At 34.0% G+C, this 24574-nt stretch overlaps 3 protein-coding genes and 1 pseudogene across 3 annotated transcripts; 2 read left to right on the top strand and 2 right to left on the bottom strand.

The window, feature by feature from the left end:
• The first annotated feature begins 93 nt into the window (after positions 1-93).
• Positions 94-3932, top strand: LOC140955910 (uncharacterized; annotated as a pseudogene).
• Positions 3933-6661: 2729 nt separating this feature from the next.
• LOC118035258 (putative disease resistance RPP13-like protein 1) lies at positions 6662-7531 on the top strand. Its single transcript, XM_035040795.1, has one exon. It carries the CDS (start codon positions 6662-6664, stop codon positions 7529-7531), a length of 870 nt encoding a protein of 289 aa, XP_034896686.1.
• Positions 7532-12946: 5415 nt separating this feature from the next.
• LOC118035109 (serine carboxypeptidase-like 40) lies at positions 12947-16173 on the bottom strand. Its single transcript, XM_035040598.1, has 7 exons — positions 15765-16173; positions 14946-15053; positions 14568-14845; positions 13971-14228; positions 13546-13751; positions 13215-13320; positions 12947-13087 (listed from the first exon to the last, which is right to left on the bottom strand). The coding sequence occupies exons 1-7, from the start codon at positions 16171-16173 to the stop codon at positions 12947-12949; spliced, it is 1506 nt and encodes a 501-aa protein (XP_034896489.1).
• A 2071-nt stretch (positions 16174-18244) lies between these two features.
• Positions 18245-23063, bottom strand: LOC118035110 (serine carboxypeptidase-like 40). Its single transcript, XM_035040599.2, has 7 exons — positions 22579-23063; positions 20810-20917; positions 20438-20712; positions 19420-19680; positions 19110-19321; positions 18609-18714; positions 18245-18507 (listed from the first exon to the last, which is right to left on the bottom strand). The coding sequence occupies exons 1-7, from the start codon at positions 22955-22957 to the stop codon at positions 18352-18354; spliced, it is 1497 nt and encodes a 498-aa protein (XP_034896490.1). The 5' UTR covers positions 22958-23063; the 3' UTR covers positions 18245-18351.
• Positions 23064-24574: the final 1511 nt, after the last annotated feature.

Genomic DNA, 24574 nt, shown 5'->3' with positions numbered 1-24574 from the left:
ATTTGTGATATATGATTTTTAGAATGCGTTCTGATGAAATATACCACCTCCCTTTGTACATTGAAGACTTCAAGGTGGTCATAGATGCATTTGACTGGTGATATACAGAATGTGCTTTCTAACTGGTGTAATATACTACCTGCTGGTTCTTTAACTTTTCATTTCTTAACGAGAATAATTCACTATTCTGATTGGCTATAGTTACATGTAGTTTTTGCTTAAATCCATATCAACAATGATGGTAGATGTTCACATTAATATTGTTGTCAATAATAACAATAGCCAGTCGGGAGATTCTCACATGTCAACGATGCAAAGGTTGAACTTAACAAGCCCCTTGAGGATTGTCATCAATGGTTCTTCCAGAATGGCTATTCTCCTCCTCCTCAACCTCCTTTACACCAACCCCACAAGTAAGTTCATTGTTTTAAAAAATTACTTGCGTACATGATAGCTTCAGCTCACCTCTTTTCTCTCTCCTTTTCTTTTGATTTATAGTTGATTTTAAGGTCTTTGCCTTTTGAATTTAGCAGTGATTAAACTTGGTTCATAATGAAGAAGTTTTGAAAATTTGGCAAGACATTGTCCAAGAGTTGGTCTCTGTTCAAACCGTTTTAGAAAAGCCATTAATTTGAACTTTATTTGTGTATTCACAGGTTGTCGAAAGGTGTCATAAATTCTTGATTGTTTTTCAAGTCAGCCATGTAAATTTAAAAAGAAAGTAGTAATATTCTCTCCCTCCTTCCCTCTCTCTCAAACTTGTAAGCTGTTTGATGGAGGAGATTTTTTCCTAATGCGTAGCTTTATATTATTGAGCATAATTTTCGATCTGATTTGACCAGGTATTGAAGATTCTAGAAACTCTGTATCTTATATGGTTAAAATGTCACAGTAATCTGATAATGGGAAGGTCTTTCAATAATGCCCATAAGTTACTGTTTGGGATTTGTTATATTTTCCTAGTTGGTTTATGATTTTTTTTACTATTTAGTTTAGCATTTTATTATAATTTTTGGAGCTTTATTTAGGATAATTTTCCTAGTTTGTTTATGACTTTTATTGCTTTTCTTTTATTTTCAGGTTAGCTAGTTTGTTTAGGTTAGTTTTTGGGTTGATTAGAAGAGTTGTAAACCTCCTAGAGAGGGTAAACTACTTGAAGAGAAAATATCTAGCAATAAAATATTGAATTAGTGTTTTCGTGATCTCTATTTGGCATAATTTTGTGTTCTTGTGCTTGCTGTCTTTCTTGTGCTGCTTCCTCCAACGTTACTCTTTCTGATTTCCAAGTTATCAATCTGAAATATTTTCGGGTTCCCCATTTTGAGACCAGTTGTCAGTAACATCATTGAATCTAGAAGGTACACCAACAAAATATCTCTGTTTCTGTTTGTCCTGATCGTGATTGTTGCTGTTGGGCCAGTATTTTTTCTTATATTCAAGGGAATTCAAGGAATCATCGAAGCTTCTGACAGTGATAGAGAAAAAGAGAGGAGGATGTTAAAGTTTTACCAACCATAAGTTGAAATAGTATTGCTACTATGCATTACTTTGTCATTTGTATAGCACTGGAAAAAGGCAGTTAGAAAATGATAATGCCCCATATTCATGCTCCTTTCATATTATCCCTTGATATGCTTCCCAAGGCCCAGCACTGATGGTCCTGGAGTTTGTCTTACCGCTTTTTCAAGTGGCAATGGCTTATATGCCTCGTGGGTTACCAAAAAGATTGGATGTTGCCGCTAAACTATGACTAAATCGCTTGAACCTGCTTTGTAGTTCTGTGATTTGACCCAACCCAGTTATCATATGCTCGGAGTTGGATTATTGTGGATGTCTTTGTGGATTTTAGTTGTGATTGGAGCTTTGATTTCTACTTTCATCCTTTGAACATTAGTGCATCGGTGTTAAGATTGGCTTGGACTGCAGAAGTTATGAGGCATGTCATTAATTTGACAGTCAGTGAGGTAATTGCTCTGGATTATCTTTGAGTAATGCAATCTAATACTGAATTTTGTTTAAGAGCTTTAACTGGAATCTTGGAAGCGCTTGTTTAGGTTCTATTTGTGCCTGCTATTGAAGAATTGATAATCATCACTCGGGGCTTGATTTGCTTGAGGGAGAGGATGAGTTCATGTTTGCTTGTGCTCATTGCTGTCTTGGAATTATGGAGTCTACTTTCAGACATGGCAATGATTAGGCCTTTGTAGTACTGGTAATCTCTTTAAAACTGACCCCCAGAAATTTACTTACCTTTTACTGTGTTTCATGTAAGAAATACTAAACGTAGAAGCAGCACCAACTGTTCAATTTAAGGGGCTCCACTTGAAGTAAAACAAACATATAATCTGGCATTTCAAACCAAATCAGTTTTGCTAAGTTATTGCTCATTTATAAACACTCATGGTACATTTCCCAGCAGATGAGTTACCTGCGTTTTGTATTATATGTCAATTAATCATCTTCACTGGTTATGTAAGTCCGTTTCACTTTGTCTTTAGACTCGATTAATTAATGGCATATGGTCAACTTAGACTGATTGATCATTGCAACCATCATTGCACATAGCTGCACATGGAAAAGGATTTGGGCAGGCATCACAAGACGCCAGACAACTCTTTGAAAGACAAGGAATGGAACCCATTGTTGACTCGGACATAACCCAGCTCAATTTGCTTCCTCACAGGAGTATGCGGTGGATCTATTTGCGATATTGTTGTGGTTGCTTGGACTGCCAAAGGGCATCAAACCTTAACTGCCACTCTCTCGCTCCTGTCTTTTTTAACTGGATACCCCATGGTTGGTGGCTCTTGTTTGACAAATATTACTTCATTTGTGATCTCGTGTTTAGATCATGTGATGAACCTGGACATTCTTATTCTTTGACAAATGAATCTTTTTCAATCAGCATGTTGATTAACACAATTCATTGTTTAATTTGATGTGTCTGACCAGGATTGCCATGTCATTGTCCTGATAACAGTTTTTTTTCCTCGGTTACAGTCGCGATAATAGATTGTTTGAATAAAACCATCAAAGATAATCAAAGCAGGATAAAATCCAGCGTCCCTACAACTCGAGTCAATTCCTGATGGGATGATGACAGTGATGAATGGCTGTAAGAGCAGTCAGTGCCTTCTTGAAGAGTTGCTAATTATTTGGTGTCCATTTCTCAAGCCCATTCCAAGAGGGATGTTGCCCATCAATCTGAAGTCCTTGGCAATTTCAAGGTGCGAAAATCTAATTGAAAGTAAATTAGAGAATCAGGTACCATTCTTCATTCTCTTACTTCAAAATCAACCTCTTAAATGCCCCAACACCAGACTTCATTTTTTATTAGCTTCTTGCACTCTGTAGTCTGTAGTGTTTGTAGAACTAACTAAAAATCCAAGCTATTCATCAAGTGAATCAAGCTAAACAAACAGTTTAAAATAACATATATTCTGTATCTCCATACAGATTGTTAATTTATCTCCCAACAAGTATTCATCAAGAAGCTAGTCAGTATATTGTTTTCTCTTCAAAATTTGCATGCAAGTATATTGTTTTCTCTCGGACATGTATAACTGTACCATATACTTTTTCCATAATAGGAGTGGACTTGCTTTATCTATGATAATTTGATCACCTGTACGGCTGTACCTACCTTATCTACAATAAGCTAATACCTGTCTCCTGGTACTTCTGAACCTCTTTCTACACATTCCTCTCTTATGCAATTTCGAGTTAGTGTCTCAGTCGACTTTCTGGAATAAAAAGGCTCTCTTCATTCTGCATCAGGAATTGAAGGATCAGAGGCCTTCACATTCCTAATTACCCTTCGAAGGAAGGTAGAAGGTGAACTTTTTTTACAGCTAGGACAATATTGGAACTAAGCCAAAGCTGTGGACAATGGCTTAAATGGCGAATACCAAAAAATCTTTAATAAGCCTGTTTGGGAGTGTTTTTAAAAGTGTTTTTGAAAAAAATTAATTTTTTTTTGTTTTAAATTAATATGTTTTTGATGTTTTCAAAATCATTTTAATGTTCTATCTCAAAAATAATTTTTTAAAAATAAAAAAAATATTATTGATATATTTTTCTGAGTAAAAAACACTTTAAAAAACAATAATAATCACACTCTCAGACACTCCAGAGTGCAGGCTTTCAATCGAGGAACATTTAGCTGTTCATGCCAATGCTCATGGTATGGGGCCATAACTGGTGCTACTGTTTTACTCTCACACTTGATGTTTTCATTCGTAACTTTGGTTGTCATAGCAATGATATTCAATTGATTGAGCCCATTTTCTACCGCTCCAAACAGTAATGTCTAATTTTATCTGCTACTAGTTTCACTTTGTCAAAAAAAAAAAAAGGCCGAACCTAAGTTAAAAGTCTTCAACCAAGAATAAGGCTAGTTGGTAAATAAAATGATTTGGAAAAATAAAAATTCTTCGCAAATAATATGCTTTCTCATGCCTCTGTTTGTTATTTTCAAGTGAGAAAGCCCGACGAAAACCGCACATTGATTTGACATGCATATGATAGTTTAAGGAATCAAAATAAGAAAATTAAAAAGTTATGGTTCAAGAAGAACTTGACCAATAATTGTGGGTCATTTTACCAATTAGTCCGAAATAAATACAGGGTGGCTGAACCATTCCTTACGTTGTAGCTCGACACCACTCAAATGGTTTGAAGTTGATGTACGAGGTCTCACTTCTCAAGGTCCAAGCCAATCGACAGGCTTGACATTGACTTAAAGCAGCTTTGCCTACCGTTCAACTTTAAGAAATTCATAAATCCCCAATTCGCTGGCGCCAATCGTGTGTTCTTTGACGGAGTCAGAAATCATGTTTCGATCACCATTTTTTATGTGCTGCTTCGTTGCAATCTCTCTTATCTTTGTGCAGCCAGTTGGCCTTGTGTGGGCTTTGAACTAACGACAATATTTCTCAAGGCCCCATCATAATGTAATGTGAATTAGGAATATATATATATATATATATATATATATCAAAGATGTGATTTGTGTTTTCACCCTTTCCGAGATAAAGACGGGTTCCACTTTGACGAATCACTTGTTGTTAATCACCTCAAGTTATTGTTTAGCTGCAATTGCTGATTGAGTTAAGATTTGTTTATATAATTAATTATAATAAGTGTCGAATATAAAGAAAATCATTAATGTGCTTTTTAATTAGCTGATTTCACACACACACACACACACACCCACATATATTTCACTATATACAGCCATATTAATTCTTACCAATTATATTGCACACACATATGAAATCTGATTTTAACTTGACAAGCTCTTGTGTGGGGGGATAAACTCCCTATAGAAGAGAGGCTTCATATCACTATATATTAAAAATCTGTCATCTTGCTCGGATTGCGACTTTTGGTGCTTCACAATTATCATTATATGAAATTACCAGAGCATAGATTTTTGTAAATGGATCAATTACAGATAGTGGATATTATGCACCAACAAGTTGATGTAAGAGTTTCTCCATTTTCAACGAGTTGGAGAGGGAGTTATTTAATGATTTGATGACAATTCTTCTCAAGACGGTAACGAATCCATGTTTGTCTCAGTTGTTATCGACAAAGAGGGTTGACTTGTTTATTTATTTACTTAGGATTCTCGTCAATTAATCTGGCTAAATTTGTATATGGATCCAAGTGTTTATCTTGGATAGAAATTTTAAATCTAAGGGTTGATAAAATCTCAGGTTTAAGCTGATTTTTTTCACAAGTTAAGTCCTCATTTTTCATTAATATATGCCGGCTAGCCCTTGACTTAGATTATATTTTAAGTTATAGTTGAACTGATTTTTTTATTAAATTATAAATTTTTTATACTTTAAATTAAAATTTTTAATATTTTTGTGTCGTTTTAACATGTCAATATCAAAAAATAAAATTTTAAAAAATAAAAATTATTATCTTAATCAATTTTCCTAATAAAAACTACTTTAAAAAATAATATTTGTTTATCTTTCAATAAGCCTAAAACCTAATATCAGGGCAAGAGGTTTACTTTCAAATTAAAGATACATAAATGTTAATTTATTTATTGAATCATAATTTTCTATACTTAGATTGTAATATTTCATAGAACTAATTAGTAAGATTATAAATAAATGAGTCTCTTGCATTTTTTAAAACATATAAATAAATTTCAACTACGTACACTAAATTAAAACTGCCCACACATAAATAATCTTTCAGTATGTAGTGATTGGTAATATATATGAATATGAAGCTCAAATATATTTACCAATTATTAAAGCTCGTAAAAATAACAATTGCTAAAGATCCTGCTAAAGATCCTGCTATTTACCAATTATTAAACGCGTTTTGAGTGACATAACACAAGGGTTTCGCAGCAATATCGAAGCTACGTGCCCTCTCTCTCTCTCTCTCTCTCTCTCTCGCAAATGTACATGACCCACAGCATATATACGTAGACACAAGCAGGACCATTTGAGTAGTTCATCCTCTTCAGCGACTTTTCCAACCCTACCAAGTTCATATTTTCTTGCTTTTAACAAACCCTCTCAGCTCTGAGCTTCCCTTCATTTTCTAGTCCCAGAAAAGTTGCCTTTAGACCCAAAAAATTAAGATGTTCAAGAGTAACAACTCACAGTTGATCAAAGCTTCAAAACAAAACATGACCAGACACCGTCAAGGGAGATTGATCTGTTGCTGTTTGTTGAAACCGCCAAGTTCTGATATGGATACCAAGGATGAGGAATATAGTACAAGATCCAGAGATTTGAGAAGCAGTTGTGGAGAGAGGTATCATAGATCAGGAGGGAAAATAACCCCTTCAACTTCTATACTTGATGGATCTAGTGTTTATGGCAGAGAGAAGGACATAGAGGTCGTTCTTGGATGGTTACTGAAGGGAGAAGCAGATATCAATGGTAGGGTTTTTGTGGTAGCTATAGGTGGGAAGGAAGGGGTTGGCAAGACCACTCTAGCTCAGCTTGTATACAATGATGACACAGTGGTCAACGCTTTCGATTTGAGCGCTTGGGTTTTTGATAATTCAAAAGACTTTGATGTTGTGAGCATAACAAGAACAATCCTGCAGAGCGTTACTGACGCTTGCAATTTTACTGATAATTTGGATTTGCTTCAGGTAAAGCTAAGAGAGAAACTTTATGGAAAGAGCTGTTTAATTGTGCTAGATCATGTTTGCGATCTGGACCGTGAACGATGGGATCTTCTATGCCAACCCTTTGCAGGCTATAAAGTTAAAATAGTTGTGACCACGCGAAACAACAGCGTCCCACCAATCATGGCTGCCATCTCCACTACTCACCATCTAGAGGAGTTATCAGATGACGATTGTCTGTCAATGCTTGTAGACCATGCGAAGGCAAAATCAAAGTTTGACACCGACCCAAAGCTTCAAGCAATTATGGAAAAAATAGCCAGAAAATGTAAAGGCTTACCACAGGCTGCAAAACAATATGGGGGCAGGCTGCGTTCTACTCACTATACCGAATGGGAGAAGATATATATGAAATTGTGAGATATACGCGCGAGGACGAGTGGTAAACAAGGGTTAATTAAGATCGGTAAAAGGTAGGTAATTAGTTGTAATAGCATAATTAAGCAGTATTTCCTTAAACAAATCTGGGGCTCTTGATTAACCAGCTAGCACAGGCATCGTTAACAATTGAAGGAGGACCTTATGCAAATTTAAGGAGCCAGTATGCACATACCAGAAATAGATTTCGTTAATTTCCGTGCTTGCACTTTCCTATTTTGTTTTACAGGCACAGTTTGTTCATTTCTACTCCTGGTAGCCTTACTTGTAATAATCTGCGCTCAGAAATAAATTAATGATGGAGTATATATCCTAGCTTCTAATTTAATGTTACTGCTTTACTGCTAATATATTGTTATTTCTATTAGTTTGCACCAAATTGATGGTGAGGTGAAAAGCAACCCACCTCATGATTTGAGCGGTCTTTACCTCTTTGGACAACTCACTTTCTAGGGCAGAAAGAAACCATGCATGCCTTTGGGATTGGATCATCTTCTCTCCCATTTTAAGGAGATCACTTCTGCAATTGTTCCACCTCTCAAAAGGACTGAAAATTTGACAAGGATGATTTAGTTATGTTGTGGATATAGGCCGAGGGTTTTTACTCACCAATCGATGTTTTATCAAGTCGTGATTCTTTCAGGTATCAAGTGCTCCCTGTACATCAACAATTGTGGGTTCTAAGTTCTAATTAACCAGCCTCCTCGGTGGTCTTGCTAAATTTTGACTGGCAAGATAAAGATTTATCCCAAATATTGATGATGATGTGTTAGCTAGGTAGGTTTTCTATACATAGAAAGTCCCTTGCAAAGTTTTCTATTTGTCGTTCATCCATTCATCACACTGGGCACATAAAAAAGGCCTCACAAGCGTTTTGACTACTTCTATAAGCAGAAAGAAATGTAGTCTCCCTGGTGGTATTATTCAGGTTTGATTGGTGGTAGGGTTTGTCGCTATATAGATTCAGGTTTGTGAAAAGATATATTAGTCTACCTATACAGATGGATATATCATTTCTCTATGAACACGGGCATAGTCTTGGCTGTTCATAGAGCTAGCATATCTGCACTACCTAAGTTTAGGGTTATTTTTTTTTGAAAGAAGCTGATATTATTAAGACATAATAGTTTAGGGTTATTGTATAGAGTATATATGTCTCAGAAATTATTTCCATGTATATGTTTCCAATAAGACCAGTTTCCACCTGTTGGTGATCATGCACGTACAGTACTGAGAACATGGACAGGTGTTTTTTTTATATGCCAAATTCTTTTAGAACAAATGGACGAAGGATGGTTAATTTGTGACCGGAGCAATGAACAACTGGTCCATGTTCTTTACTTATGTGGTTAATTACTGGAAGAATTTGGCAACAGATTCTTCAGTTTTGTGGCAGCAATAGGATGGTTAGTGACTGGAGCTAGCAATCATGAGTTTTGCTGGACGAAGAAACACTTGCAGAAGCAAGTTTTGCAGTCTATTGTCACGAGACTTGCCTAGTGCATCTTGGTGTTCCTTTGTTCTTGCTGCTTCTTGTTTTATGGTTATTTTAACTGTTGCAACGAAGCCTGGTCATTAATTAAGAATTAAGAAATACTCTAAAAGTCATGGGAAAATGTAATGTTCTCCATACCAATGTTAAACAAGGAACAATTTATCGTGGATGCCCGGCGACTTGTCTTTTTTTAGTCCCCCTTTCTTATTATCATACACTTATAACCCCAAAGTCAATTGAAACATATTTATTAAGAAAGAGCAAAATTTAAAGAAAGAGAACTACACTGAAAAAAGCATTCAAAAAAGATGTTTTTCTAAACTCGGGAATACATGTAAACTTCAGTATTCTAACTTTTCAAATTATAAACTTTAAATTCTTAACAATTTATTAAATTCAATTTTAGTCTCATTAAATTTTATTTTTTTTTTGTTTTTTGGTCCTTGAATTTGATAGATGAGTGATAAAATATCTGGATTCCAATTGTAGAGAAAGAAAGTTTTGGTTGAGACGGATTCGGCCATAAAAATAAGTGGTTTTTTGTGTCAATGAGTTTCTTTTGATGGAGAAAAGTTTATACAAAGTGTTTTTTTTTTTTAAACTTGTTTGAAATGGTAAATCTGAACTCGAAAAATAATTTTTATTTCGGCTGATTGGTTATGGATTTTTCATCCAATTTCTGAATTGTTAAAGGCTATGAATATGTTTTATAAGGTTTAGGTGTTTTTTTAGTTTCTTTCAATTCAAAATATTGTTGAAAATGAGTTTTCTTGATCTGAAAATAGATTAGCCTGATTTTCTGAGTTGCGAGAATCTTAGTTGTGCAAATAACTCATTGTTTGTTATTTTTCTTCAAAGCATTAAGGAGATACCCTTTAATTTTATTTTTTTAAAAAATAAGGCCCGGAGAGTGGGCTTCTCCGACTGTGTTTTCAATTTTCTAACTAAATACTAGGTATCCAATCATCTAACTACAATGTATTGATAACTATTTATATATATAAAAAATATTATTAACAGTAACCAAGAAACAAACTGTAAAAATAAATTTTTGATTGTATTTATTAAATTTATTTATTTAAATAAATAAATAATAAATCAAACCTAAGAAAACCTATGACATAAACGATAAATACAAATTAAACTAAATGAATGCACTCACACCATAAAAAATATTATGCAAGGTTAAACACGTCAACAAAATGTAAGGAATGCATATTTGTTGATATGATGGAAAGATATAAAAAAAAATTAAAAAAAAGTCTCAAGCGAACCTGGTAGCCAACCCATGTCAACAAATCAAACACATGATCAATGGTATGAATTAAAATAACCCCATAAATAGAAAACCAAAAAAAAAAATACTGAAAAAAATTGTTTTTTTGAAAAAAACACTAAAGTTGACTCAGTCTTATTTTTTAAATCTATAACCAGGGTTATGAAACTTGAGTGACCTCACTAGAGACAACCCAGAAAAACCAAAAAGCAATTATTCATAATCAAATAAATATTGAAAGATGAAATTAAAAAAAAAAAATCAATCCAAAAAACAATGTAAAACAAAACAAATAGTAATTAAAAGAATTATGACTAAATTCAACATAAAATTAAATGTTTAGAAAAAAAATTTTTTTTGGAAAAAAAAAACCAATTAAGAAAATGATTAAAAAAATAGTAATTAATTAAAAGAATTAGGATCAAATTTGACATGAAAATTAAATAAAAATAAATGTTTGGGGATGAAATTGAAAAAAAATCAATCAAGAAAATGATTCAAAATTAAAAAATAACAATTAAAATAATGAGTATCCAAATTTGATAAAAAAAAATTAACAAGATCAAAACACCATGGAAGAAATCAAAACTAAAATCGAATTAGAAATAATAATTGTAAAGAAAAAAATTGCAATTAAAAAAAAAATGAATGAATCAAAAAGAAAAAAAATTGAAGGGTCGATATAATTTTTTGCATGGCCAACAAGCAATTCGAGAAAAAAAAAGAAGGAAAACAAAGAATAAAAGGCAAATTGACGCCAAATTAATCAAACCCAACTATAATACATGCGCCATCTAGAAAAAAAAAAAAAAAAAAAAGGACGCCAAAATGAATCCAAAATGAATCTAATGATGGGTGAAATCATGATTCATCATCTTCGAAGTTAGTCGAATGTGCTGTTGCCCAAAGGCAGCTAACACGTGCCAGGCACACATCAAGATTTTTTCTTTTTCTATTTTTTTTTTATTTGTACAAAAGCAAATATATCTCTAGTGTTAAATAACACAAACAAAAAATATTATGAAATTACAATCAAGCCCTTGAAATCAAGACTAAAAAATTTAAATTATAAGGGTAATAAAATAATCATCATTAATTAAAAAAAAACAAAAATATTTCTAGAACTAAACAACAATAATAAAAAACCATTATAAAATTACACTAATTCCCCAAAACAAGACGAATAAATTTTAATGATAAGGGTAATTGAGTAAGTACGTAATCATGCTCGAAGTTTGTGTCCATCGCTGAAGCTGGACTTTTATCGTCACTCAGACATCTAGTACTTTGGGGTTGTAAAGCTCTTAAATCTCTCCCTGATGGTTTGAACAAGTTTCCTCTTGAAGACAATTGGGTTGAAGATACGATTCTGTACATAATTATGGTCTCTACTTGAGGGGACTATGCACAATGAAAATCTCTCCCTGACACTTTGTATCATTTTGAGAACTTGGAGATTATTGTTTGTCCATCTATCACATCGTTTCCAGCTTGGAAATTACCAAGTCAACTCAAGACGCTAAGAATTTGGGATTGTTTCCAATTGAAGCGCTTTCAGAAAGCATACTGCTTGATGATATGTCCCTTCAATACATTTCTGACAAGCTTTCCTGAGTGTCCTAGCAGCTTCAAGCATCTTATTGAATTAAATTTAAGCCATTGTTCTGATATCAAGTGCTTTCCAGGAGTTGGTCCCTTCCTCCCTAAACTTAGAATGATGAATGTATACAACTGCAAAAAGCTCAAGTCTCTGTCCAATGAGATGCGAAAACTCACATCTCTGCAGGAACTGACAATTTGTAGCTGCATAGCTCTTGAATCCTTTCCAAATGGCGATCTACCTCCAAACCTGATACCACTTGAGACCTGGGATTGCGACAATCTAGATGGGCACCTGTCAAAGTGGAACTTGCAAAGTCTAGCCTTTCTTAGAGATTTTAGCATAGCTGGTGGATGTTGACACTGTAACCTTTCCAGATGAGGAGTGTCTGCTTCATACAGCTCTTACTTCCGTCTGGATTGGAAGACTTTCAAATTCGGAATCTCTATCCATGCAGCTCCAAAGTCTTGCATCTCTAAAAGAGCTAGAAATTGTTGATTGTCCTAAATTGAATTAGTCGTTGCCTAGGTAATGCCTACGTCGTGCACTAGGAAGATTCAGCATCAGGGATTGTCTGTTACTGACACAGCGCTGCTCCAAGGAGAATAGAGTGTACTGGCCATTGATACACATCCCTTGTGTGGAGATAATTGATGGCTTTGACACGTAAAGATTTATGGGGTTGCTTGTTATAGTGTCTCTTTCATATCAACTATAAAATGTATTCTTTCTGTAATCAATAATATTTTGAATTATTGAAACAACGATATTCTGTTTCTGACTTCCTGTGAATCGTGTATAACTTTAATTGCAAGGGAAAATATTTTTTCATGGCATTGTGTCAAGTTGTTTAGGTAACTGATTATCACAGCAGGAGTATAGCTTCCTCCCCAAAGAATTCTGGCTTGTTAACGAACACAAGGAAAGCGAAAACAAGCCTATCAGACTATTGTTTCCAGAAGTGAAACAAAGAATTGCAAGCTTACGTAACAAAAGAAATAATAAGGCACTATGTTTTGACTTTGGCTATGGGAGAGGTGTGCCAGCAAGGAAGTGACTGATCAATGAAAGTGCTCTCACGGGCTGGATGCTTGGTACCATATGCCCAGCCCCTCTTACAGTTGCGAATGTCAAGTCCCCTTTGTATACTTGTACATACCCACCAACCTGGAAAAGTATGAAAAAATGCAGCTCAATGTTGAGATCATTACATTCTTAATAAGCATCTTCCATTGTTATGATACTTGTTTACTTCAGATATTATGATTTAGTGAATGCTGGAGTGGTAAATCACCTCTTGATTGGAGAACCAAGGATGCCATTGAGTTTTAACAGGAAGGTTCATCTCGTTTATTGAATACTGGGAAGAAGTAACTGGTACCCTTCCGTCTGTATCACCGCTGTACGCCATTGAAACAAAGATCAGTAAGCTTTTGTTCAGTCAAAATGGTCTGAACTAAAAAAAAAGTGTCTCGTTGTAATAAAACTGATCTAAAAAAAAACATAAAAATCCATTTGATCTTAGTGAAAAGTTGGGAGACTTTTGCAAAGTTTGGTCCCCATCAGCAAGTGCAAGGGCATTTCACCAACAACTACACGATTATGGTGGTTGTGAATTTACTAACCTGAATACCCATACTCGAAGTCCATTTGCCATGAACTCCTTTAGCAAGGGAAGAACAGTGGAGGCACTATCAACCCAGTTAAAACCGCCGCATGGTTGCCAATCGTAAGCAAGTTTGGTCACATTGGCATGCATGGCTTCTTGGACATCCGGTCTATTAAGATAAGCCAACACATAAGAATCGCTGCAGGGGTCGAAGTTCATCGGCTGCACCAAAAATCATTCAAGTCAAGTCACATCCAGAATTACTTAAAACTCCAAAATATTTTAAATTATGAGTAAGTTTATTTTAAGGTATTTTTTCATGAAAATTAGAGTTGAAGAATTGTGAAATAATTGACCCAAAAATAAGTGAAAACTTGAACGGAAGTGTATATATATATATATATATATATATATTTTTCTTAAGAACGTTCATTCACTTACTGATGTCTTCTTTGGCTTGGACGTGAGATTACTGTTGAAGCATGAGGGGCCATAGATGTTGTAAATGTCAATGACACTAACATCTGTATCTGCTTTGTCCATGGCTTCTTGGCACTCTTTATATAAACCACCGGCACTTGAGAAATTACAGTAGTGCTGAATTTTACGGAAGTTCTCATTTGAAGTTATAGCATGTGTTCCAAAGAAGTCATACATCCCTTGCATATCGGTATGATCATTGATCACAGAATTTCCAATCTGCACCAAAGAGATGTAATAAAATGTTACTAACAAATTGACTGCAATGCTGGGAAAAAAAGATTTTCAGGTGTCGAAAGATTTATTTATCTAATAACTTAAGCTTCTGCGATGGATGAGAGTTCTATGAATCATGTGCAAGCTGTTTAATATCAAATAACCACTCTGCTTTAAGAAATAAAGTTGTTAAACGAAGGTGGAGGACATAAATCAGGTCATGACTGGTATCAAATAATTTCTCAGTTAAGAATTAAGAAAATAAGCTGATACGTGAAAGGGAAGGGAAGAAATAGTTTTATGTGTTAAAAAGGAAGAAATTAGAGGAGGAGAGACACACACCATGATTCCTTTGAGGTTGACGACACTCCTCTTAGCTTTCTTATTGTGATGAAGAATATTATGTGCAAGTTGAGGCACGTAGTGTCCCGCGTAGCTCTCTCCGGCTATGTAAAAATCTCTGTCTTTGTATTCGGGAAATCTTTCCAACCAATTTACAAGGAACATATAATTTTGTGCAGCTGTTTCTCTATCTCCGCTAGTGTAAGTGAAGTCCGATGTTGCTTTAGAGTATGAAAACCCTACTCCAGCAGGGGACTCCAAGAACAAAACATTTGCAACTGAAAAAGGAGAGGATTAAGTTAGTTCATGAAAAATTCCCGAGGAAGACTAACCTCGTTTCGAAAATCATTCAATTGTAAGAAAAAAGATAAAACATACCCTTATTCCATGAATACTTGTTTCTGTAAAGAGTTTTCCCATTGCTGTGTACACGAAATGGTCCAAGCTCTTCCATTGCCCCATATGCCAGTGATGAACAGCCTGGGCCTGCGTCAACAAATCAACTCTACCTAAGTTTTCATTTATTTTTTTAAATGAAGCAGCTCATGAATGTCGTTTTTTTTTTTCAGGTAGTATGTATGATATTATAATAATAATGGTTATTTTTAAAAAAATATTTTTTTATACTTTTATTAATTTATTTTTAACATTAATATATCAACACGATCTAAATACATAAAAATAATATTTAAAAAAATAATTTGACAGCAAAACAAACATTATCTAAAGAAAAAGATGAATACCATATTTAAATTAAATAAAAATTAATTTAAAAAGTAAATACCACAACACTATCATTAACCTAACATAAATCATGTTTTACATGAACCATGCTGTATATATATTGCTAAATATACTTTCACGCATATAAGAGTCATGACATATGTCATATTTTGTCCGGTCTCAAATATGAAAATAAAAAAAAGGAATAACAAAATTAAGGTGCTAATTAAGAAATAACATTTTTTTTTTAATGATGCAAATAGAATTTTTATATATGTTAAACTTATAATTGATAGATAGTAAAGCGTGGATGAAAAACTATATGCGAATTTTGTATGAAAAACTTATTTATACAACATCAAAATTTCTTAGGCACTCAATCTGTTTCCAAATGAAGCAACAAATAAAGAACACGAAGTATTTTGCAGATGATGGCAATGACAATTGAAAATAGGGTAAAGAGCAACAAATTACCTCCATTTAGCCAAAGAAGAAGAGGCAATGCGGACTCCTTTGAATGTTGATCAGCTTCAACAAAATAATAATACAGTGCTGAACCTGCAGATTCATTAACAGTAACATAACCACCGTATTGTGAGAAGTTGACACGGGGTTGTCCGGGCAACATTTTGATTCTGTCTTTCTCCTTTGATCCCTTTTGACGAGGATGAACTTCTGATTCATCTAAAAGCATATTCATCGCCTCAAATTGGTTCGTGTCAAGTACCTCGAAAGGACCTGTATCAATTCTGGAATCTCTACTAAACTTGGCTTTGTAGAGATTGTCAAGTGCTTCGCCTTGGTTCTTGATGCCATGATTTTGAGCTACAGAATGTGAAAGAGTTGCAATGAAAACAAGAAGCAAACAAGGTATCTTTCCCATCGTGTTTTTCTTTCTCCCTCTCCTCAAAACATAAAAAACCGAGAAAAAAAAAGAAATAGAAAGCAAGAAAAGGTTTAGGACAAATGTTTTTTCAATTTTTATATGATATTGTAACTGGAATAACCTAGCATGAGACTACAAGGAGAACCCACGGCTGAGAGATGATATTCATTGACCGTTTCATTAAATTCCTGATCCTATTTATGAAACCTTAATTTCTATTTGGAAACAAATATCCGTCCCTTTATATAATTTGTTTTCTATAGATATATTTAGCCATTATCATTCTAATAAATAGCACAACAATGTATGTAGTGCAAGAGATTTTAGGGTGATTAGTGGTATATATCCTATAAATAAATTCTAGTTTTGATGCTAATGGTGCTTGATATGGATAATCAAACCTTATTCTAGAAAGAGATCCAAATAATCAAGACAGAGAGAAAAAAAAAAAGTGAAGAAGATCGATCATGGAATATGAATTTATTATGCTTTTCAAATAATGTAGCTATGACTAATCTAGGTAATCAAGATCACTCACATAAAAAATCCTAGTTTCCTATGAAAAAAACTAATAATTAAAAAACAAAATTCTAAAATACTAGTTTCTAAAAAAAATCACCCAAAAAAAACAAAATTCACAGGGCTTTTTAGAAATTTTTTTTTTATTTACTTATTTTTATTATTATTATGTTGATTAAAGTGGTAAGAATATCCGCAGGTGGATCATCAAAAATACAAATCTTCCTATAAAATTTACTCTCCTATAAACATGAGTCGTCTAATTAAACCTCCCACTCCCTTGCTAACAGGTCCCTAGCTTTCATGATGAGGCTGTAATTTCTGTTAATATTTATTTTATTCTTTGTGATAAGATCGATAACAATAGCAGAGTCCGATTCCACAGTTAGTTTCTGAGATCCCTTTGACCAGGTTAATAGAATGTTAGCGGGAAAGACATCCTCGTACTTTTTTTCTGATAACGTTAGCTTGTGATCAGCTTCGAAATTCAGGTGTTTGACCATTGTTCCTGCCTTCCTGGAACTAAAAGGATGCGAGTTTCCAGGTGCTTGTGCATGTCTTGATAAAGACCGAATCAATCAAGTGTTGTTTCCGGTCCCGCAGGCATTTGCGGTTCCATTCTATTTTTCTGGGGAAAATACTAATTAATATCTCCTTATTATAAATACTGGTAACCTCCAAATTAGGTCCCTAAGGATAAAAAAAAATTCAATAAAATCCTTTAATTTATTCAGGTCTGAAGGCAAATGTCTAAGATACATACACGCATATTAAGAATATAAATGTCAATCAGACATTTGCGGTTCCATTCCATTTCTTTGTAAAAAATCAAAAAACAAATTATGAATGTAAAAAAAAAATTCACACAATGTGTTGTTTGCTGAGATAAATGGAAATCGTCTAATATTATATATTAAATATTTTTAAAGCTTCTTTTCCAAGTTTTTTTAGATTTTTCATTGACAAAATAAAGTGTTAATAATGTACTTCCTAAATTAGGAGTAATTTAAGAAACTTATTCTATGTTATTTTAGATTTTATATGGTTAATAATTTAAATATAAATAAAAACAAGATCAATCAATCTTTTTAGGTTTTTAATAATTTCTTTCAATGTTGGTTTTGATTTTCTTAATTAGGGATGGGTTGAATTTAATTACATATTAATAATAGAAATTAATACGATACATACATACAGGTACACATATTAAGAATATAATAGTCAATCAAATATTTTTTAAGAGTTCAGTTTTTGTATATATATAGTAAGGATTAATATTGTGATGTAAGATATTTTGGATATTTTTCATTGAGAAGAATTATGCATATTAAATATTTTTTCAAGTAAAAAATATTTTCAAAAGCTAACCGCAAAAACATTCACTTCCATATTCATGTTGTGTAACATTATTTTTATTAGAGATCTATTTGGAGATTATCCACAGAGCAAAAATGCTAGAGATACTTTGTTAATTTTTTTTAGTAAGACTTTAAAATTTACTATATTTTTATTTAAATTGAAAGAAATTATTTTCAAAATAAAATTAATAGATACAGAAAAGAAATAAACTTCCCTTTTCTAATTACCCTTATGGAATAGTATTTCTTATAAATATATAAGAAATGATTGTTTGAATAAAATTACAGAGAAATGGATTTAATATCTTGTAGTATCTGGAAGAGGCGTGCCATCAAGGAAGTGCTTGACTAATGAAAGTGCTCTCAATGGCTGATAGCTTGGCACTTGATGCCCTGCCCCTCTCACGGTGGCAAACGTTAAATCTCCTTTATACACTTGTGTGTATCCTCCCACCTACAAAAAAGCAAAATTATTTCATATTTTTTCTACAATTTCGTAGAACTATTGAATGCTGATTAATTAATTATATATCTTGAAAAAAAAAAAAAACTTACCTCGCCTTTGACGTACCAAGGATGCCATTCGGTTTTAACTTGAAGTTTCATCTTATTTATAGAATATTGAGTTGAAGTAAATGGCACCCTTCCGTCTGTATCACCACTGAAATTACATGCAATGAAGATTTATCATTAGAATAGATCATACGATCACTTCATATCTCTTTATGATAAAAAAAAAAAAAAAAAAGAAGAAGAAGAAGAAGAAGGGCAGGCGGCAGCGCAAACATAATTAGAGATGCTGCAGATGGCAGTGGCTACAAATTATGATAATTAATCTTAATTACCTTTTGTAAATTAACAACATTTACGAAGTGTCACAGAAGTATATGAGGCTTGCTAGCTATTATCAAGTTAACAAGGACCCCACTCAACGAAGTGCAAGACAATATTATACTAAAAATTAATTAAGAACCCACTAACATATGTGATATAATGAGAGAATATTGAAAATAATCATGATGATTATATATATAATTAAGCTCCTTATTACTTTACCTAAATAGCCACACTCGAAGACCGTTTGCCATGAATTCTTGCAGTAGCGGAATAATTGTTGAAGGGCTATCTGACCAATTTGATATGACATCACTACAGGGCTCCCAATCATGAGTAAGTTTGGTGACATTGGCGTGCATGGCTTCTTGGACATCAGGTCGATTAAGATAAGCATACACATAATAATCAGAACATGGATCAAAATCCACCAGCTGCGGCACAAGATATATAGTCATAGTCAAGCAGGTTAATTGGAGGGATATTTTGTATAGTTTATGATTTTTATAAAACAAATGTCTTAATTACTTACAGAAGGTTTCTTAGGATTTGCTGTGGTACCCTCACGAAGGCACAACGGACCATAGATGTTGTATATATTGATATAACTGGTATCCTTGCCTGCTGCTTCTGCTGCTTGATTGCACTCATCAGACTGGGATGTCGCGTTGGCTGAGAAATCGCAAGATTTTAGTATTTTCTGAACCATCTCATCTGAGATTAGAGCATGGTTTCCGAAATAGCTATACATCCCTATACTATCAGTTTCGTCATTGATCACTGCATTCCCAATCTGCAATTTCCACAAGAGAATGCAACATTACTGTTATGTAAGCCAATAATTTGCACCAGTAAGATTCATGTTAGTCGTTTTTTCAAGTCACTTGAGATTTTCCTCTCTTTTTTTCAATCTCTTACATTATAATGGTTAGAAAATAATATAAATGATATTCTGGAACCTCACCTAAAAGTTTAAGCTATTGGGTTGAGATGATTCTTTTACATGGTATCAGAGCCTTGATAACCAAGTGGTCACGAGTTCGAATCTCTACCATCTCCCATTTATTTGATAACAATTAAGCCACAAGAGAATGAAAGTCTATATAAGTTTCAAGCCTAAAAAAGCTTTTACTTGAAGGGATATGTTAGAGAATAATATAAATTATATTTTGAAAATCTTATTTAAAAATTTAAATTATTAAATTAAGAAAGATATTTGAAAAATAATAATAAATGATTCTAGCGAACAATCTAATTCTATCACAAATAATGGAATGTGGGCTGCCTTTCCCGGCTTTGGGACCGAAGGACACCCCGACCGGTCCACATCTACCAAGTTTTGCGTAAATCCAATGATGCTGTCATGTGCAAGTCAAGTATTGTAATTATTTGAAGGAAATGCAAGTTGGCAAGTATTTATCAAACCTGATCACCTACTGAGGAAATCTAGCCAAGAGGAAAAGGGATGGTTTTGAATGGTGATTTAGTCTAAATTTAAAATTTAATTCCTTAAATATGATTACAGGAGGATTGAGAGAGAATATACGTACTAGAATTCCTTTGAGATTGACAATGGTCTTCTTAGCCTTGTTGTTATGGTAAAGAATAGTGTGTGCAAGTTGAGGCACATAATGCCCCGCGTAGCTTTCACCTGATATGTAGAAATCTCTATCTTTGTATTCAGGAAACCTCTCTAGCCAATTCACTAAGAACACATAATTATCTTCAGCTGTCGTTTTATCCCCACTTTTCTTGTAATCTGATGTCGTGTTTGAGTATGAAAACCCTACTCCCGCAGGAGTTTCAAGAAACAAAACATTTGCAGCTGAAAAAGAAAACCATTTTTTTATCACTTTGTGCACATAAAACATTAGATGTAAATAATAAATTAACAACCGTTTATAAAAGTTAAAGATTTATACCATAATTCCATGAGTGTCTATTTTTATAAAGTGCTTGGCCATCGCTGTATACTCGGAATGGTCCAAGTTCTTGCATTGCACCATATGACAAAGATGAACAACCGGGGCCTACAATAAAGAAATTATTCTTGTGTTAGAACACACCACCACCACCACCATAATATCAAACTCTCTCTCTCTCTAACTTACAAACATACATCATGTATATGAACACACATAGAAAGCAAGAAAGCATCTATTAGTTTTGTGCCCATCAGAAAGGTCAGCATCTTCTCTATTTGGGTTTTCTCCAGCGGCCACGGGAGATGAGGCGATGGAGTTCAAAGCTTTAGGGAACGGATCAAATGCAAAATACTTTTTATTTGTCTAGGAATATTTATATACGTTTTTGTTTTAAAAAATGTAAAAATATGATACTCTCTCCATTTTAAAGTTTTAATCCCGTTTGGTTTAATTTTCATACATACTAAAAAATAGGGGTGGAAACTATTAAATCCAATATCCTACCTAATAAACGATTATTAATACGCAAAACGCAATTAGTAATTAGAGATTATAAATATGCAAAGCGTCAATTTTGGTTTTTTGCTATAAAGCTGGCAAATGGCCTCGCAGATGAGGTGGCAAGATTCACCATACAGGGTCTAAATTATTGAAGTAACTCTTCATCAAGATTGCCAAGATGATTATTTTGTGGCTAATGCGAGTGAACTTGAGCGCTATTTGCTCTAGTGACGAGAAGAGAAAGTGGGAAGCATCCTATATTAAAAAAATTCAAGCAAATATACGGTCACTAAGCACATTGAGGTCTTCTGTAGAGTAGAGAGTGCAAATAATTAGTCTTTTTATATGATATTTTTGGAGAAATTACTCGTTAGTCAAGTTATAAATGATGTGATGAAGGAGGGATATGTGCCTCCAGCCACTAAATCAAATCCTCTTTTTCATATTAGTAGGTGTTCTTCCTGAGTGGATGCACGGTGGATTTTCAACTTGACAGACATATTATATCCTGAGCATTTAGTGTGAGAGAATGATTACTTGTAAATCATTAGTCTATAGCATTAAGAGGGTTGCATCATGAACGGCTAGAAATCCTCATGGGAGTGAATTATGGGATTGAGAAGCCATCATGTGCCAGCTGACCATGTGGGGTTGTTGATTTCATGTTTTCTTCTTCTTTTTTTCTAAGTTCCAGGGCCCATTGCGATGAGGGCTCACTGCGCTAAAAGATAATCTCTTTCTGGTGATTAGTTACACCTAATTAAGAAAACTAGGTATTGTACAACCAAATAAATAAACTACCTTTCTGATCAGGATTATTTAATTATCCCGGCGGTTTTGTATTTATACGGTCACGCAAGACTGTGGCGATATTAGCAAGAAGCAAAATCACATGGCATGGGAGAGAGAAAAGGAAGAAAAGGTAGTAAACAATGATGAAAAGATTTGAGAGCGGAGACTTGAGAACTTTATGGGATATTTCCGTATATTCTGCTTCTCTGATGATTAACAGTGAACGAACAAGAAAAATTAAGAAAGAACACACAAAAAGTAGAAGATCCTATGTATCCAAGATCCAAACAGAAAATGAGGTTGCTAATTAAAGGAACCCAGCAATCAATTTTAATATACCATCTAATCCTCTTTAACATGAAGGGAACATTTTCAATTTGTTTTGGCAAAGTGATACTGTTGAAATATCGGAAGTGAACAAAAACAGAGAGCATGGAAGAAAACGCCGAGGGATGAGAGAAGAGGGAGTGTACCTCCATTGAGCCAGAGAAGAAGAGGCAAAGACTCTTTAGAATGTTGAGCCTCGGCAAAGTAATAATAGAGTGCTCGTCCGGCAGATTCATCAACGGTAACATAGCCTCCATACTGCGAGAACTCTACTTTTGGCTGTCCCGGCAAGCTCTCTATTCTATCCTTCTCTTTTAATCCCTCTTGATCATGAAACCTGGATGCATCTACATGTTGAATTGCTTGAAAAAGACTATTGTCAACGCTAAGATTTCCCTTCGAGTACTTGGCCTTGTAGAGATGGCCGAGTGCTTCGCCTTGCCTCTTGCCAGCAGCTTCGTTTTGAACTACAGAACAAGAAACAGCGAGGAGGACAACGAGGAGAAAGCATGGGGTACTTTCCATGGTATTTCTTTTCGTTACTTCCAAAACATGCACTAAACAAAATTAAGAAGATTGCCTTAATCCACCGGCTCTGTAGCTGTAGAGTGATGGGGGAGTTTTATACTTGCAAAGAGCTCGCCACAAAGTCAATAATGTCCCCAGATCAGAATATGGAGTCTATATAATTATGTAATAGTTGCCCCCCCGATTAATTTCCCAAATTTAATGCAAATGAGATTTTTACCATTTTTTTTAACAATAATTAAAGGGAAGTGGTCCAGTCATGGTGCCTGGGAGATTAATTTATGATATATGTTTCTTTTTTTCCCCTTTCACACCAATCATGTCGTGCCATTTGAGTTATTTTTTTTTATTAATGTAGATATTTAAATTAATTTGTGTATATTTTAACTAATATTATAAATTTTAAAATTAATAATTATATAACTTCTAACAATCATTATATTATATTAGTAATCACATGTTTCAATCAATCCATGGGAGTTACACTTGTTCGGCCAGCTAGTGAACATGGGTATCTGTGATTTATCATTTGTGTTCCTGGCCAATATGTGACATAAGTGATTGGATACAATAATCTACAGCAGAGCAGCGGTGTTTTTTCTAGTATATCGGTCAAATTGCGTGCACCGAACTAAATAAGAATTGTAAGAAAAAAATACTTCTTTGCTAATTTCCACCTGTAATGTTGTTTTTCAACTTATGAAAACTTTTATTTGCAATATTATCGATAATTACGGAGAACAAGACAAAAAGAGAAAAGAGAAATTGATATTTAAATATATAAAAATAATATTATGAGGTAGGTTTAGAAAACAGTGTTGGTGGACCCGAGCGTGGATTTTTCTCTCATTTCATTACTTGTAGGAATCAGTTGTAATAATCATAGTTTTAAAACCTGATCCAATAATTGATCTGGTCTAATGATCAAATTATGTGTTAAATAAATTGACCAGGTTAATCCAGGTGAATAAAAAAAAAATCAAATAAAAAATCATGGCTCAAATGTTTTTGATAAATTAAATAAAAATTTCTATAAATACAATTCCTCTCTTATCCCTCTCTCATCAATCCGCTTTCCGACTACAAATAAGTGTTTATGCACATAACAAGAAAGCAACAGCAATGTAAAGAGAGAACAAGAAAACAACAGCAATGTAGAGAAAGAGAATCATAAAGAGAGAGAGAGAAAACACATGGGCATCGAAACAGAAAACAACAACAATCATGCATCAACAACAACGCTTATATTCACATATGGAACTTTGAAAATGAACTTTTCCAATTATGTCTTGATGTAGTATCTGATATAAATCGAGGATGCTATCTTCAATGGAATCTACAGAACCATTGTAAACTACTTGCTTGCCTGTGGGCCCTACAGGGTCCCATTCCTTCTCAACCTTCCAGATGCTACCGAGCCTCACCTGGTCATTGGCGAGTTATACACTGTGTTGAGGCAGGGGTTATCCAGGCTCGATGAATTGGAGGGAATGAGTAAGGATCACTACGAGAGGCTGCTGATAAGGGTAGAGCCCATTGACGAAGAAGACGCCGTGTTTGGGGTGGAGATGTATTACGGGCACAGGAGCTATGGATCAAAATTGCTTTTTCTTT

The sequence above is a fragment of the Populus alba genome, chromosome 9 (genome assembly GCF_005239225.2).
Source record: "Populus alba chromosome 9, ASM523922v2, whole genome shotgun sequence".
Taxonomy (NCBI): Eukaryota; Viridiplantae; Streptophyta; class Magnoliopsida; order Malpighiales; family Salicaceae; genus Populus; species Populus alba.
This window is presented reverse-complemented; position numbering and strand designations above follow the sequence as displayed.